The following is a 13,214-nucleotide window of genomic DNA, read 5'->3' as shown; positions in this document are numbered from 1 at the left end:
ACGACGTCTAACAAAGACCCTAACTAATTATTAATACATGCTAACTAAAACCTGTTTTAAAAAGAGTGCAAGGGACACGACTTAGTGATACTTTCCTATCATGACCAAGGCTGTGAGCTCAACCATCAGCACTGCAAAACTTAATATTTAAAATGAGAGGGCTGGAGAGATGGTTAAGAGCACTGGTTGCTCTTCCAAAGGATCCTGGTTCAATCCCAGCACCCACATGAACGCAGCAGCTCACACTCAGTTGTTAATTCAAGTTCCAGGGGATCCAATGCCCTCTTCTGGCATCCAAGGGCACTGTACACACATGGTATATAGATACAGGCAGCCAAAACTCCTCCTGTACACATAAAAGAATAACTAAATGTAGCTAAGTGTGTGGTGCACACCTTTAATCCCAACACCTGGGAGGCAGAGGCCAGCCTGGTGTACAGAGTGAGACCCTATAGAAAAAAACAAAAGTAGGGATTGGAGAGATGGTTCAATGGATGAGTAGAAGACCCAAGTTCAGTTCCCAGTTGCCTTGGGTAGCTCACAAGCTCCTATAAATCCAGATCCAGGGGACCCAATGTCCTCTTCTGGTCTCCATAGGCAGTTGTACTGGTGCTTGCACAAATACATACACAGATTAAAAAAAAAACTTAAAAACAACAAACAACAACAACAATGGAAGAAAAAAAAGCCAGGTCATGGTGGCGCACATCTTTAATCCCAGCACTAAGAAAGCAGAGGCAGGTAGATCTCCAAGTTCAAGGCCAGCCTGGTCTACAGAGAGAGTTCCAGGACAGACAGGGTTGTTACAGAAAGAAACCCTGTCTAGAAAAACCAAACCAAACCAAAAACAGAGAATCTCAGTTCCATCCTTCCCCCCCTCCCCCTTGTAAGACAGCCCTGGTTGTCCTGGAACTCACAACATAAACCAGTCTGGCCTCAAACTCCCAGTCAGCCTCAGCTTCATGAGTGCTGGGATTAAAGGCATGCTTTAGCACACTTTTGAATCAGTGTCTCCCATAGATCAGCCCAGTCTTTAACTGGAAATACAGTAGAGGATGACTTTGAACTCCTTATCTTCCTGCTGCAGCCTCTCCAGTGCTGAGATTATAAATATGGGCCAGCCACACATAGTTTAAGGACTTCACAAAAATTTCACTTTTCAAGCTGGTCATGCAGGTAGGAGGGCTAACACGGAAAGTTAAAGGGCAGCCTAAGCTACAGGAGACCCTGACTCAAAACCAAACAATTCCCACTTTCTCCAACATTTCAACAAGTATCTATGATCATTTCAAATTCAGTTGGTACTTCACTAAACATGTTTTTCTCCGTTGTTTTTTGAAGCAGGGTCTCATATGTAACCCAGACTCCCCATGAGCTCATTATCCTCCTCATTAACCACCTGAGGCTTGGGATTACAGATGTGGGCTCCCACGTCTTGTTATAAAATTCATTTCACCGGACACGCCTTTAATCCTTTAATCACTCGGGAGGCAGAGATTCTGTGAGTTTGAGGCTAACCTGGTCTACAGAGCGAGTTCAGGGCTGGCTTTTTTGAGAGATCCTGTCTCTAAAAACCAAAAAAAAAAAAACCAAAACAAAACAAAACAAAAAACCCCAAAAAACAAACAAACAAAAACTTCCACTAGCTTTTATGACTATCAACAACAAAAACCTGTCCTTTCTTGAACTGTTTATTTGCATTTTAAAGTCATTTAAAATTTTGCATATACTGTGTTCCCTTCTTTACTGTGACATCTAGTCAAATCTGTAGTCTCTCCCAGGAATTCCACAGGTTTTCACTTCAGGCATTTTGCCTAGAAACCTCAGGCATCACTTCATCGCCTCTGCCCCTCCCCACTCTCATTGGCCTTGATTTCGTCAGCCAGTCTTAATATTTAATAGTTTCATTTTAGGTAGCCTTACGTCCTTGGACTGTTGTAAATAATTAATAATGTAAAGGGCGGCAGGATGGCTCATCCAGTAAAGGTGCTCTTCAAAAGCCCTACAGTTTGATCTCTGGGGCTCACATGGTAGGGGTGGAGGGTGAACTGACTCATTTTCTGACTTTCATAGGTGTGCCACGGAGTCTGATACAGAATATTCACAAGACAAAAATTTAGTAAAAACTAAAAATAACAGTGCAGAAAATCATCCTTAAAACCAGTGGGAATCTATATCTATTTTTGAGTCAAGGTCTACGTAGCTCTTGCTGCCTTGAACTTAGGAGATTTTGTTTCCCACATGCTGGAATTTAAAGGCACACCATCACCTCTGGTTGTTTTATGTATACTTTAACTATGAAAGGCTCTGATTTTAGAATGGAGATTGTGGTGCAAACATTTAATCCTCCAGCACTCAGGAGACAGAGGCAGGTGGATCTCTTGAGTTCCAGGCCAGTCTGAGAGCAAGTTCTAAGACAGCCAGGGCTACAGAGAGAAATCCTGCGTCGTAAAACAAAACCACACACACACACACACACACACACACACACACACACACACAGAGCAACAACAACAACAAAAAGGCTTTGGCTTTATTTTTTCCAATTTTTTAATTTAAAGGGATTCCCTGCATGGCCCCAGCTGACCTAGAACTGTGTATCATAGGCTAACATGGATCCTCCTGTCTCAGTTTCCGGAGTGATGAAATTGAAGTCACAAGTTACCAAGTTCTGCTTGGTTTTGCTTTTATTCCAATTCGAATTCATTAACAACATTGAAAACCTGTATGATTTCACACAAAAGGCCCTAAATTCCACTTCCGTGCTTACAAAACAAAGAAACAAAATCGTGGTATCCAATCTAAATATCCTGATTTCAGACAAAATACAAAAAAGTTCTTAACTCCCTAGTCTTGCACAGAAGCCGGATCTCGGACCTGAGATGTAACCGTTGTCTCTAGTAGTTATGGTCCTTGCATCTATTTCACTACCTTTCCTTTCTCATCCTTTGAAATGAGGAAGAGAAACACCGAAGGCAGGGTTCAATCGGAAAGCTGGTAAGGATTCGCTTAGATACTTTTCTAACTGTCTAAAATGCAGCCCACCCCAGGTTGGCAGAAACACCAGACAACAGCTCCGCCCGAGCTCTGAAACCAATCACCTGCCACTCCGCCAACCAAGCCGAAGCTCCGAGGATGCCCAGGTTTCCGGAGCAACAGCACAGCATCATCTGGCTCCGCCCCCGGCGCCTTTCCCGCCAAAGGCCGTTAGCACCGCGGAGCATGGCGGGACACGGCTGCAGGCTAGGTTTCACCAAATCCTTTCAAAGCGCCGAGCTGCTTTCAAAGACGGTTTACCCCTGAGGAGCCCCATTAGCCTTGACTCAGCAGGGATTACTAGCCCCTTCCTCCGCAGTATGTAAATTTTACCAAACGTCTGGCCGCCTAGCGAACCAATCGTTCCGCAAGCCTGGGGACGCGAGGGACTTTTTCCCCTCCGTGCGGAGGGTGACGTCGCGCGTGCGCGAGCGTACTTCTCAGCACCCGTTACGCCCGTGCGCGTGCGTACTGCGACTGACGAGCAGCTTCCTCCGGCTTCTCTTCCTCCCCCTCCCCCCCCATATCAGTGCGCCGAGCTGATAAAGGCGCCATTTTGGACGGGCCGCGGGAGACGTGGTGCCGCTCAGGGCTCGCTCTGCCGTACGCTAGGCTTGGTGGGAAGGCCTCTTCTCAAGTCCGCGCTTTTTCGTCGCCGCCATGTCAGGAGGTGGTGTGATTCGTGGCCCGGCGGGGAACAACGACTGCCGCATCTATGTGGGTAACCTACCTCCAGACATCCGAACCAAGGACATTGAGGACGTGTTTTACAAATACGGCGCTATCCGCGACATCGACCTGAAGAACCGCCGCGGGGGACCGCCCTTCGCCTTCGTTGAGTTCGAGGACCCGCGGTGAGGCAGCGTGGGGCTTGCGGCCTTGAGGACACATAGGCTGGAGTAGTTGGGGAAGGCTTTTGAGGCCTTCACATAATGGGGGGGGGAAGAGAGGAGGGGCTCCGAGGCCGGGAGCGAGGCGCTATCGCCCCTGCAGGAGTCGAGCAAGGAGCCGAGTCGGCGTGCTGTCTCCGGTGGCCGGCCGCCTCGGACGTCCCCAGAGCCCATGCGCAGCCCCGGAGCGGGAAACTGAGGCGCTGAGGGCTGGCGTGGTGGTCGGGAGTCTGCCCGGCGTGGTTCTGGGTGGGGGAGGGGCCGGCCCTATTATGCAGCGCATGTGGGCTTCGGCGCCGTCCGGGGTGCGCATGTGCGCCGGTCCCCGCGGCTTCCCCGAGCGCCTGGAGCTTGGCTGTGCCGGTCCCTCTCCTTCTCATCCCCTTCGCCTTCTGTGCTCACGCAGAGACGCGGAAGATGCGGTGTACGGGCGCGACGGCTACGATTACGACGGCTACCGTCTGCGGGTAGAGTTCCCTCGAAGCGGCCGCGGGACCGGCCGAGGCGGCGGCGGGGGTGGAGGCGGCGGAGCTCCGAGAGGCCGCTACGGCCCGCCATCCAGGCGCTCGGAGAACAGAGTGGTTGTCTCTGGTGAGTGGACTCCATGGGGATTAAAAATCCTCCCCGCGAGACTGGTTTGACAACTACAAGTTTTGGTGTTTGGGATTTTGTTTTGTTTTGTTTTTCTTCCTTCTTTTCCTTTTACCCGGGATCTTAAACGGCTTTTCGGTCTTGGGGGGTGAATTTAGTAAATAAAGATTACTGTGGTGGTGATTTACCCAAATTAGGTTGCAGTACTAGCCTATGAAGATCCTTTACAAATAAGTTTGGACTCTGGATCTCAGACTCTTACCAGCTCTTTACGTGGAAACACTTAAGTACACTCATTAAGTATTTTGAAATAATCTTTGTTGTGATGGACATTAATACAGTTAGCGTGGAGCAGGGTAATTCGCATTAAGTGGGGGGAAATCACTTTTGCAGGACTGCCTCCGAGTGGAAGCTGGCAGGATTTAAAGGATCACATGCGTGAAGCAGGTGATGTATGTTATGCTGATGTTTACCGAGATGGCACTGGTGTCGTGGAGTTTGTACGGAAAGAAGATATGACGTATGCAGTTCGAAAACTGGATAACACTAAGTTTAGATCTCATGAGGTAGGTTATACACTTATTCTTTTCTTTGACCAGAATTGGATACAGTGTTCTTAACAGTGGAATTTGAAGGTAAGGATACAGGCAAGGGCTTCCAAATAAATTACCAGAGACCTGGTCTGTCTGTCTTTGTATTCATTCAGCATGTCTGAAGACAGGTGAAAGCTTAGATCTTTCAATGGAAAGTTCTGTCTATCCAATAGGGAGAAACTGCCTACATCCGGGTTAAAGTTGATGGGCCCAGAAGTCCAAGTTATGGAAGATCTCGATCTCGAAGCCGTAGTCGTAGCAGAAGCCGTAGCAGAAGCAACAGCAGGAGTCGCAGTTACTCCCCAAGGAGAAGCAGAGGATCACCACGCTATTCTCCCCGTCATAGCAGATCTCGCTCTCGTACATAGATGATTGGTGACACTTTTTGTAGAACCCATGTTGTATACAGTTTTCCTTTACTCAGTACAATCTTTTCATTTTTTTTAAATTCAAACTGTTTTGTTCAGAATGGGCTAAAGTGTTGAATTGCATTCTTATGTAATATCCCCTTGCTCCTAACATCTACATTCCCCTCATGTCTTAGTAAATTGTATTTTAAGTGATGTCATAGACAGGATTGTTTAAATTTAGTTAATTTCCATGCTCTTCAGACTGTGATATTGTGTAAATGTCTATTCTGCTCTGGTTTGTGTGAAATGGGATGTTGGGGGTGTTTGTGGTTATCTTACTTGGGGAAGTTCTTATGTTTATCTTGCTTTTCATGTGTCTTTCTGTAGACATATCTGAAGAGATGGATTAAGAATGCTTTGGATTAAGGATTGTGGAGCACATTTCAATCATTTTAGGATTGTCAAAAGGAGGATTGAGGAGGATCAGATCAATAATGGAGGCAATGGTATGACTCCAAGTGCTATTGTCACAGATGAAATTGGCAGTATTGACCTTATACTAAAAGACAAGGGTTAAATTTTTATCAACATCTTATGCGGTTATCTCTAGCTACAATTGCTTTGCTTTTTAAACCTTGGCAATTGTGGCAAAATTGCCCCATTTTGTAACAATTATTTGCTCCCTTCCCCCCTTTTTGTTTTAATAGGGACTAATGTGGGAAGAATGGCTAATTTGTCAGTGCTTAGTTACAACTGTTAATGTGTGACCTGCTGTTGGTGTACATGTGGGTACAGGGTGTCTATTTCCAAACAGAGTATAATATCAATACTGCTAAATCTGCATGTCCTCTGTGTGACTGATAGAGCGTTATTATTTCATTTTTTAAAGACAATGACAGCAGAATATAGAATTCCAACGTATTAGTGTAGATAATCTAGTTGGGAGTACTTTAAGTCTCACCTTCCCTTTTACTATTCATAATTGACTCATGTTTAAAACACTTTACAAGCTAAATTGCAGATGGGAGCAATAGATTTAGTTTAGACTTAGGTGGGTAGCAATACCAGTAAACTTCAATTATATAACTTTGCAACCACAAAACCTGTGATACCTGTACAGTAACAAGTGTTGGCATTATCAGTTGAAGTGTAAATATAAAGTGCTTCTTCCAGTTAGTCTCTGTAATGATTAAGTTTCTAAAATTTATCTAAACACCATACAGAAACTTGTTTTGGGGAATTTGATAGTTATTGATGTACATCTGTTAAACTGATGACAGACATAACTCATCATTCCCCAGAAACCTTTTTTGATAACAGTATCTAACATTTTGCCTCCTCTTTTTTGGTTTTGCTGGTTATAAAGGTTTGGATTGGAGAGGGCTCACTGGATCCCAATCCTTGGAGCTGGATCATTGGATTCAAATCATAATGTGGATAGGATAGGGAGGATGAATTACCAGGATTCATGGAGCGGGATCAGATTACCAGGAACATAGGAGTGGATTCCTTCCTGCCCCAACCAAACCGCATTCGTGTGGATTTTTTTTTCATTCAACTTAATTGGCTATTCCAAAGAGTTTTTCCTATTTTTGACGATTGGAGCCCTTAAGATGCACGATGGAATTGTGTTTTGCATTTTTTGGTAAAAGGAGCAAAGCGAGGACCTGGAGATAAACGCTGGAGCAATCTCCTTGGAAGGATTCAGCACGAGTAGATGGTAAACATTTAAAGGGGAAAGGGGGGGTTTGTTTAAAATAGTAAATCAGTAAGTCACTTCTAAATTTAAAGAAAACAAAATTGGAGTTGAAAGAATAAGTAGGTTTCCAATTGGCTATTGCCGTTTTTCTTTGAAAAATAAACATTTTTTAAAAAACGATGCATGGTTGTCCTTTTTCCTCTTCATGTAAAATTTTGCTGGGTAACTAGTGTATCAGCTATTTCTTTAAATTGATAAGATTCTGACTTGTTTATGTGTTGTTAGTAATTAAAGATATTAATAAACGATAACTGTCTCTTACTGTTGTGGAAGTCTTAAGGGGATAATAAACTGAGTGTGAGGCAGTCATGTATGTAGTACATTTGTGTAGGGGTTAATAGTCTGGAAATTTAAGCTTTCATATTTTGCTAAAGTATGATTAAGAACTTATAGGTACTGTTTATTTTGGTAATACTTTTAGACAAAATAGGTTTTTGTACAAAATTGGTTGATGGCTAGTAGGTTTTGATGTTGAAGGTAGCTATTGAAATCTTTGGTGACACTCAAATTCAGTATTAACATCAGCAGGGGTAATAGAATGCAGCACAGTTTTTTTGAGTTGTGGACAGTATGCTGACATATTAACTGCTTATAGGGTGAATCAGTGTCTTGTAAAGCTTTTTAGACATAAAGAGTATTCTGTCCCCAAACTATATTAAAGTCAGCAATTACATCTTAGTCTAATGTTATATCTCTGTTAGCCCCTGTAAAGCTGAATCTTCATCTTGCTTGGAGTGGAGTATGGTGCTTTTATTTTCCCAGGCTTGTGATTTCCTTAATAGTTAGAATGAACAAATCACTCTTCAGTCTCCCAATGGAAAAAGCTAGATTTTTAATTTTTTCCTTGGGTTGCTGGCTGAATTTAAGGTTAGTTAGGTTTAAGATAAAATTTAGGGGAGACCGGAATTTTAATAATGAAAGACATAGGCTTCAAGAAATTTGCATAAGGTTACACAACTTATACATTTTTAAAGACTGTCCTGGAAGAGAAGATAGATAAACTAAGTTCAAAACCAGGATTTCACTTAGTGTAGACTCATGTAACTACAGCTCATGTTAAGTAGCTGTAGTTAAGAGAATTCAAAACATAACTAAAAGCATAAATTTGCTTTTGAAAATAGTCCTAAAGAATTAGCATAAACAAACATGGCGTAATTGAAATTTTAAATGTGAATATGTTTTTAAGTACATTGTATGATCAGGAAAGTTCTCAAATGGTGGATTCTGGTTTTTCTCTGTGTGGCTTTGCTTTGGTTCAGACTTTACTAGAATTATGTAGACCAGGTTGGGCTCATTCTCCAAAGCAATCTAATCTCCCAAACTCATGAATTATGAATGTGAACCACTATGCCCAGTTTACTAAAATAATTTTGAAAGGCGAATATGAGCTCATTACAAGCAAATTGGCTATTTTGAGTGCTTTGGAAACAGGACCAAGAAATAGCCTCTATTAAATGAAGGTTATCTGTTTTAAATGAATAAAAAGTATTCTTTGCCTTTATAAGACTGTGTATGTCTTTGGTTTGAACACTAGAAAGCAGTATTTGTGAAAAGTACCATAAGTTTTAAGTCTTAAGAAATAGACCTATACCCATACTGACAATTTATGCCATTCTGGAAATAAAAATACTACCTTGATTTCCACCCCCTTCCCTTCTCTGTTCCCTTAGGATATGTAGGGACCCTATGATTAGTTTTTCTAACCAAGAAAGCACTTAAATCTCTTTAAGCAAGTACTTTGCATAACATCTGGTTGAATAACCCAGCTTGCTGTTCAGCTCATCCTACTGGAGACAAAGGTAAGACATTTTGATACCTAGTTTGGGGTCTAAATTTTAAGAACTAAAGTTTGGAATGAATACTTTTCTCTTGGAATGGTCCCCCCTCCCGGCTTTTTGGTAATTTTGAGTGTTTATAAATTCACCCATCTTAATTCTGGAGTTGAATGTGATAAATTCTAAGAACAGCTTTTAGTTTTGTCTTTGAACATGGTTTTGTAGGGTTGGTGCTATTTTCAGCTTCCTGTGGTCAAGGTCAATTTTTGGTGTTTGCCTTTTTGCTTTGTATATGAAACTTGTAGTTAAATTACAAATGAAATAAAATGTATTTAGTATTAAAAGGAGAGAAAGTATTAGACTGAGTTAAATGTTGTAACAACCAGTTTTGGCTTATTTCTCTGATTTGAAGACAGATTGACAATCCACAATTCGGAAATCTTAAAAACAATGAGTACCAGAGATTGTTTTTGCCGAGCCAATTGAATGTAAAATCTGGCCAGAATGATACCTTCATTGTATGATTAGTGTCACTAATAAGTTTGCCATCAGATATACTAGTGCATTCTTCATTACAAAGTTGCATAGACATGTTGAAGGTGTTTTATGGATAAAAGCCTCATGTAAAGTATGAACAACCGTGAATCTCAAATACATCTCTCCTGGGTGGGCAAGGAGTTGAATGTAGAATTGTACTAGTATTGTAGAGGATTAACGCTGCTGTATGTAATTTTGGGAGTGAATAAAAGGCTGTTACTTTGAAACCCTTATTGAGATTTAAGTTCTCCATCCTTTTAGACAACCAGGTATAGAGGAAAAGGTGTCACCCACATCTTAACTATATAGTTAACACTAGCAGACTGTTTTACTCCATGGAAGGGAATACTCAACCACCCAGTATGTATGTAGTACAGTGCTCCTGAGGGTAGGTATTTAGGTTTCAGAGGTTGGTTTTTCTTTTCTTTTTTTTTTTTTTTTGGTTGGTGTAGGTTTTTTATATTTCTGTTTGAGTGTTTTGCTTGTATGTAACTACTCTGTGTGTGAGTGGTGCCTTTAGATACCAGAAGAAAACATGGGACTTCCCTAGAGCTGGAGACTGGACAGTTGGGAGCAGCTGGGTGCTGGGAATTGAAACTGGGTCCTCTGGAAAAGCAGTGAGTGCTCTTAACAGATAAGCCGTCTCCCCAATTCCTGTTTTCAGTCTTAGGAACTGTGCCCGTTCTAGTTCTATAAGAATAAAATTGGAATGAAGTTGACATGAAAAGTTTTACTGTGATTGTTGAGTAAATCTTGCAAAATAATTTTTGCTTTAGAGAAAGGAAGTTAACAGCATATTTAAACCACTCAGTTCCATGATTGGAAACTTCAGAATTTTTTTTTTTAATTTTGAAAGCTTTGCTTGGTAATTCAGAATTTTGTGCTTTATCAAAGGGAGGGTATTCTTGTTGCTTCACAGTACACAGAAAATAGGACAAAATAGTACAAGTTAATTCTAGAAACCTCCAGAGGCAGGATAGTATCACTTTTTAGTGTGCTGAGGATTTGAACCCAGGTTCTCTGTACTATGAGCTGCAACTTCAGACTTACCTGCAACATTTTGGTAGTGTCAGTAGCTTAGAGGAAATACAAGTTATGCGTGGCTGTTTATGGAGGTTCCCATTTAGGTAAGCAAAGCAGAGTTAAGCCAACTACTTTATCTTTAAAAAAAAAAAAAGAAAAAGACCCAGTGGTGGTGCACCTTGGGAGCCAGAGGCAGGTGAATACCTTGAGTTTGAAGCCCACAGAGTGAATTCCAGGACAGCCAAAGCTACATAAAGAAAACCCTGTCTCAAAAAAAAAAAGATGGAAGCAGTAGTTAAACATCTCTTGATTTCTGTACCATAAAATGTAGTGACAGTAAGCTCATTGGTAACATCACCGTGAAGGGACCTGCAAGAGACATAGGATCCGGTGTTTGTTCTCACCAGATACATGCCTTTAGTGTCCCCATGGCTTGTTACAGTGCTTTTATTAGTAATAGGGAAAATCAGTTGGCCACAAGAGGGAGCTCTGCCACAAAACAGGAAATAAGCTTTACTGCAATGCCATTACAGTATCAATCTCCTACAAAGTTAGATGGTTTGGATAAATTTTCTAACTGTAATGAGCCATGTTCTTTCCCAGCTGCTGGAGTTTGTGCAGGTTTCAAATAGTGGTTATCTTTAAGAGGATCAACAGGAGGAAATGGGCATTTCCATTTCCAAGAGAAAAACTTCCAGAGTTTTTTCTCTCTGGCAAGTTTAGCAGTGTTTCAGTATTTCTAATAAAATTTTAATGATAATTTGTACCCAACCCTGTCAGGTTAGTTATATTGTAGGCAGAGAATGCTGTAATCAAAAAGTCAATACAGGTCTCTTGACATAGTTATTTACTGACATTTTAGGAGCTGGAGGTTACTGAGAATGAAAGTCTGTTACCATAAGCTTTTCTGTCTCAATTTTACCACTTCTTCCCCCGCCCATACTCCATAGCCCACAGAGGAAAGGACACAAATTTGTTTCCTTTTTGAAATAAAACTTGTCTGTGAGAACTTAAAAAAAACCTACCACTTGGGAAGAGAGACATTGTGATTTACTTTCTATGTACATTGGTGCTTTGCCTTCATGTATGTCTGTAAGGGAGCCATGTCTTCAATCTCAGTAAATAAGACATTGTAAGTGGACAAATTATATTTGCAGTTGAGAAGACACTGGTCAAATGTACGTAATAAAAGTTGTGCTGGAAACTACATGGGGCTACAAGTTTGAACTCTAGAGTATTTGGATAAACTGGCAAGATTGCCATTTGAAGGCCAGTTTGGTCTATAGTGAGACCTAGTTCAGAGCTTGGTTTCCTTGAATCAGTTTAATATGTGAAAGAGGGACTCTGAATCCCCACTGGGACTCCAGAATTCCCTTTGTTATGATTCTTTTTAGGAAGCCTATGCCTGTCTTAGGTGTGTACTGCCCTTTTCCTATTCACCTCTAATCTATAAAAATTTCTATATAAAATAGAACTATTTCTTGATGAACTCTAGCTTTGCATTACACAGATGATTCTCTTAGTAAAAGAAGGGCTAAATTTAGGTTGCTGAAATGTCAGGGCATGGCAAGATTTTTTCTTGAAGTTTTAGAGGAACTTAAGTTTGGGGTCACTTTCAGGTTGCAGCAAGTAGGGGTCAGTTACTTCAACTGTCAAAAGGAAACCTAAAAGTGACTGTAGTTCTGTTCTTAAATATATTTATTTAACAGTGATAGTAGCATGTCCTAGACATTTTAGTGACATATAGTGATATGTAGTGTGGTAATCATGTTTTAAGACTGTAAACAATGTTGGTAAGTTGTACAGTAAATAAACTGTAACAACTAAAAGCAAAATATTGCTTCCCCCTGAAGTCAGAAGAGTAGTAAATTTCAGCAAGGTACTAGTCAAGTTCTCTTTACCTCAGTGCTACCATGTCTATTGACTTAACCAGACTCGTTCTGGGGTTTTATTTCCTTTTTTTTTAAAGATTTATTTCATGCATGAGTTATAATTGCATGTACACCTTAAAGCCAGAAGGTGGCATCAGATCCCACTAGAGATGGCTGTGAGCCACCTTGTGGTTGCATTTCCCCAGTCAGCAGTCTTGCTGCTTTAAATCTTAATGGTCCTCAAGGTTCAGCGCAAGTTATATTTAGTCTTTAAAATCAACTTTTATTTAAAAATCAACATGCCTGCAGGGCGGTGGTGGCACATGCCTTTAATTCCAGGGAGGCAGAGGCAGATCTCTGAGTTCAAGGCCAGCCTCGTCTACAGAGTGCCAGGACAGACTCCAAAACTACACAGTGAAACCCTGTTTCAAAACAAAATCAACATGCCTAAAAACTTTCTAGAAATTTTTAAGACGTGTGGATGTTTTGCTTGCATGTTTGTCTCTGAACCACGTGTGTACAGTGTCTGGAGGCCAGAAGTCACATAGTTGTGAACCTTCATACTAGAAATCAAACCCAGATCCTCTGGATGAGATCAGTACTCTAAACTGATCCATATCTAGCATGTGCTAAACACTTAATTGTACTTTTCTCCAAGATGCATTTAATCCCTTAATTTATTTCAGTGTTTTTTAAAAATATTTATTATGTATACAATATTCTGTCTGTGTATTTGCCTGCAGTCCAGAAGAGGGCACCAGACCCCGTTACAGATGGTTGTGAGCCACC

The 13,214-nt window shown here is 41.4% G+C and overlaps 1 protein-coding gene across 2 annotated transcripts; it reads left to right on the top strand.

Moving 5' to 3' along the window:
- Positions 1-3,557: 3,557 nt before the first annotated feature.
- Positions 3,558-9,764, top strand: Srsf1 (serine and arginine rich splicing factor 1). Of its 2 annotated transcripts, XR_015738771.1 has the most exons (5): positions 3,558-3,890; positions 4,333-4,517; positions 4,911-5,083; positions 5,284-5,966; positions 6,827-9,764. XR_015738771.1 is itself a non-coding variant. In XM_048446851.3 (4 exons), exons 1-4 carry the CDS (start codon positions 3,697-3,699, stop codon positions 5,476-5,478), a joined length of 747 nt encoding a protein of 248 aa, XP_048302808.1. In that variant the 5' UTR covers positions 3,558-3,696; the 3' UTR covers positions 5,479-9,764. The 2 variants fall into 2 exon arrangements, 1 of the variants encoding a protein (XP_048302808.1); XM_048446851.3 differs by having other exon boundaries at positions 5,284-9,764.
- The last annotated feature ends 3,450 nt before the right edge of the window (positions 9,765-13,214 follow it).

The sequence above is a fragment of the Myodes glareolus genome, chromosome 9 (genome assembly GCF_982192425.1).
Source record: "Myodes glareolus chromosome 9, mMyoGla1.1, whole genome shotgun sequence".
Classification (NCBI taxonomy): domain Eukaryota; kingdom Metazoa; phylum Chordata; class Mammalia; order Rodentia; family Cricetidae; genus Myodes; species Myodes glareolus.
The sequence above is the reverse complement of the archived record's forward strand: the minus strand, read 5'-3'. Positions and strand labels throughout refer to the sequence as shown.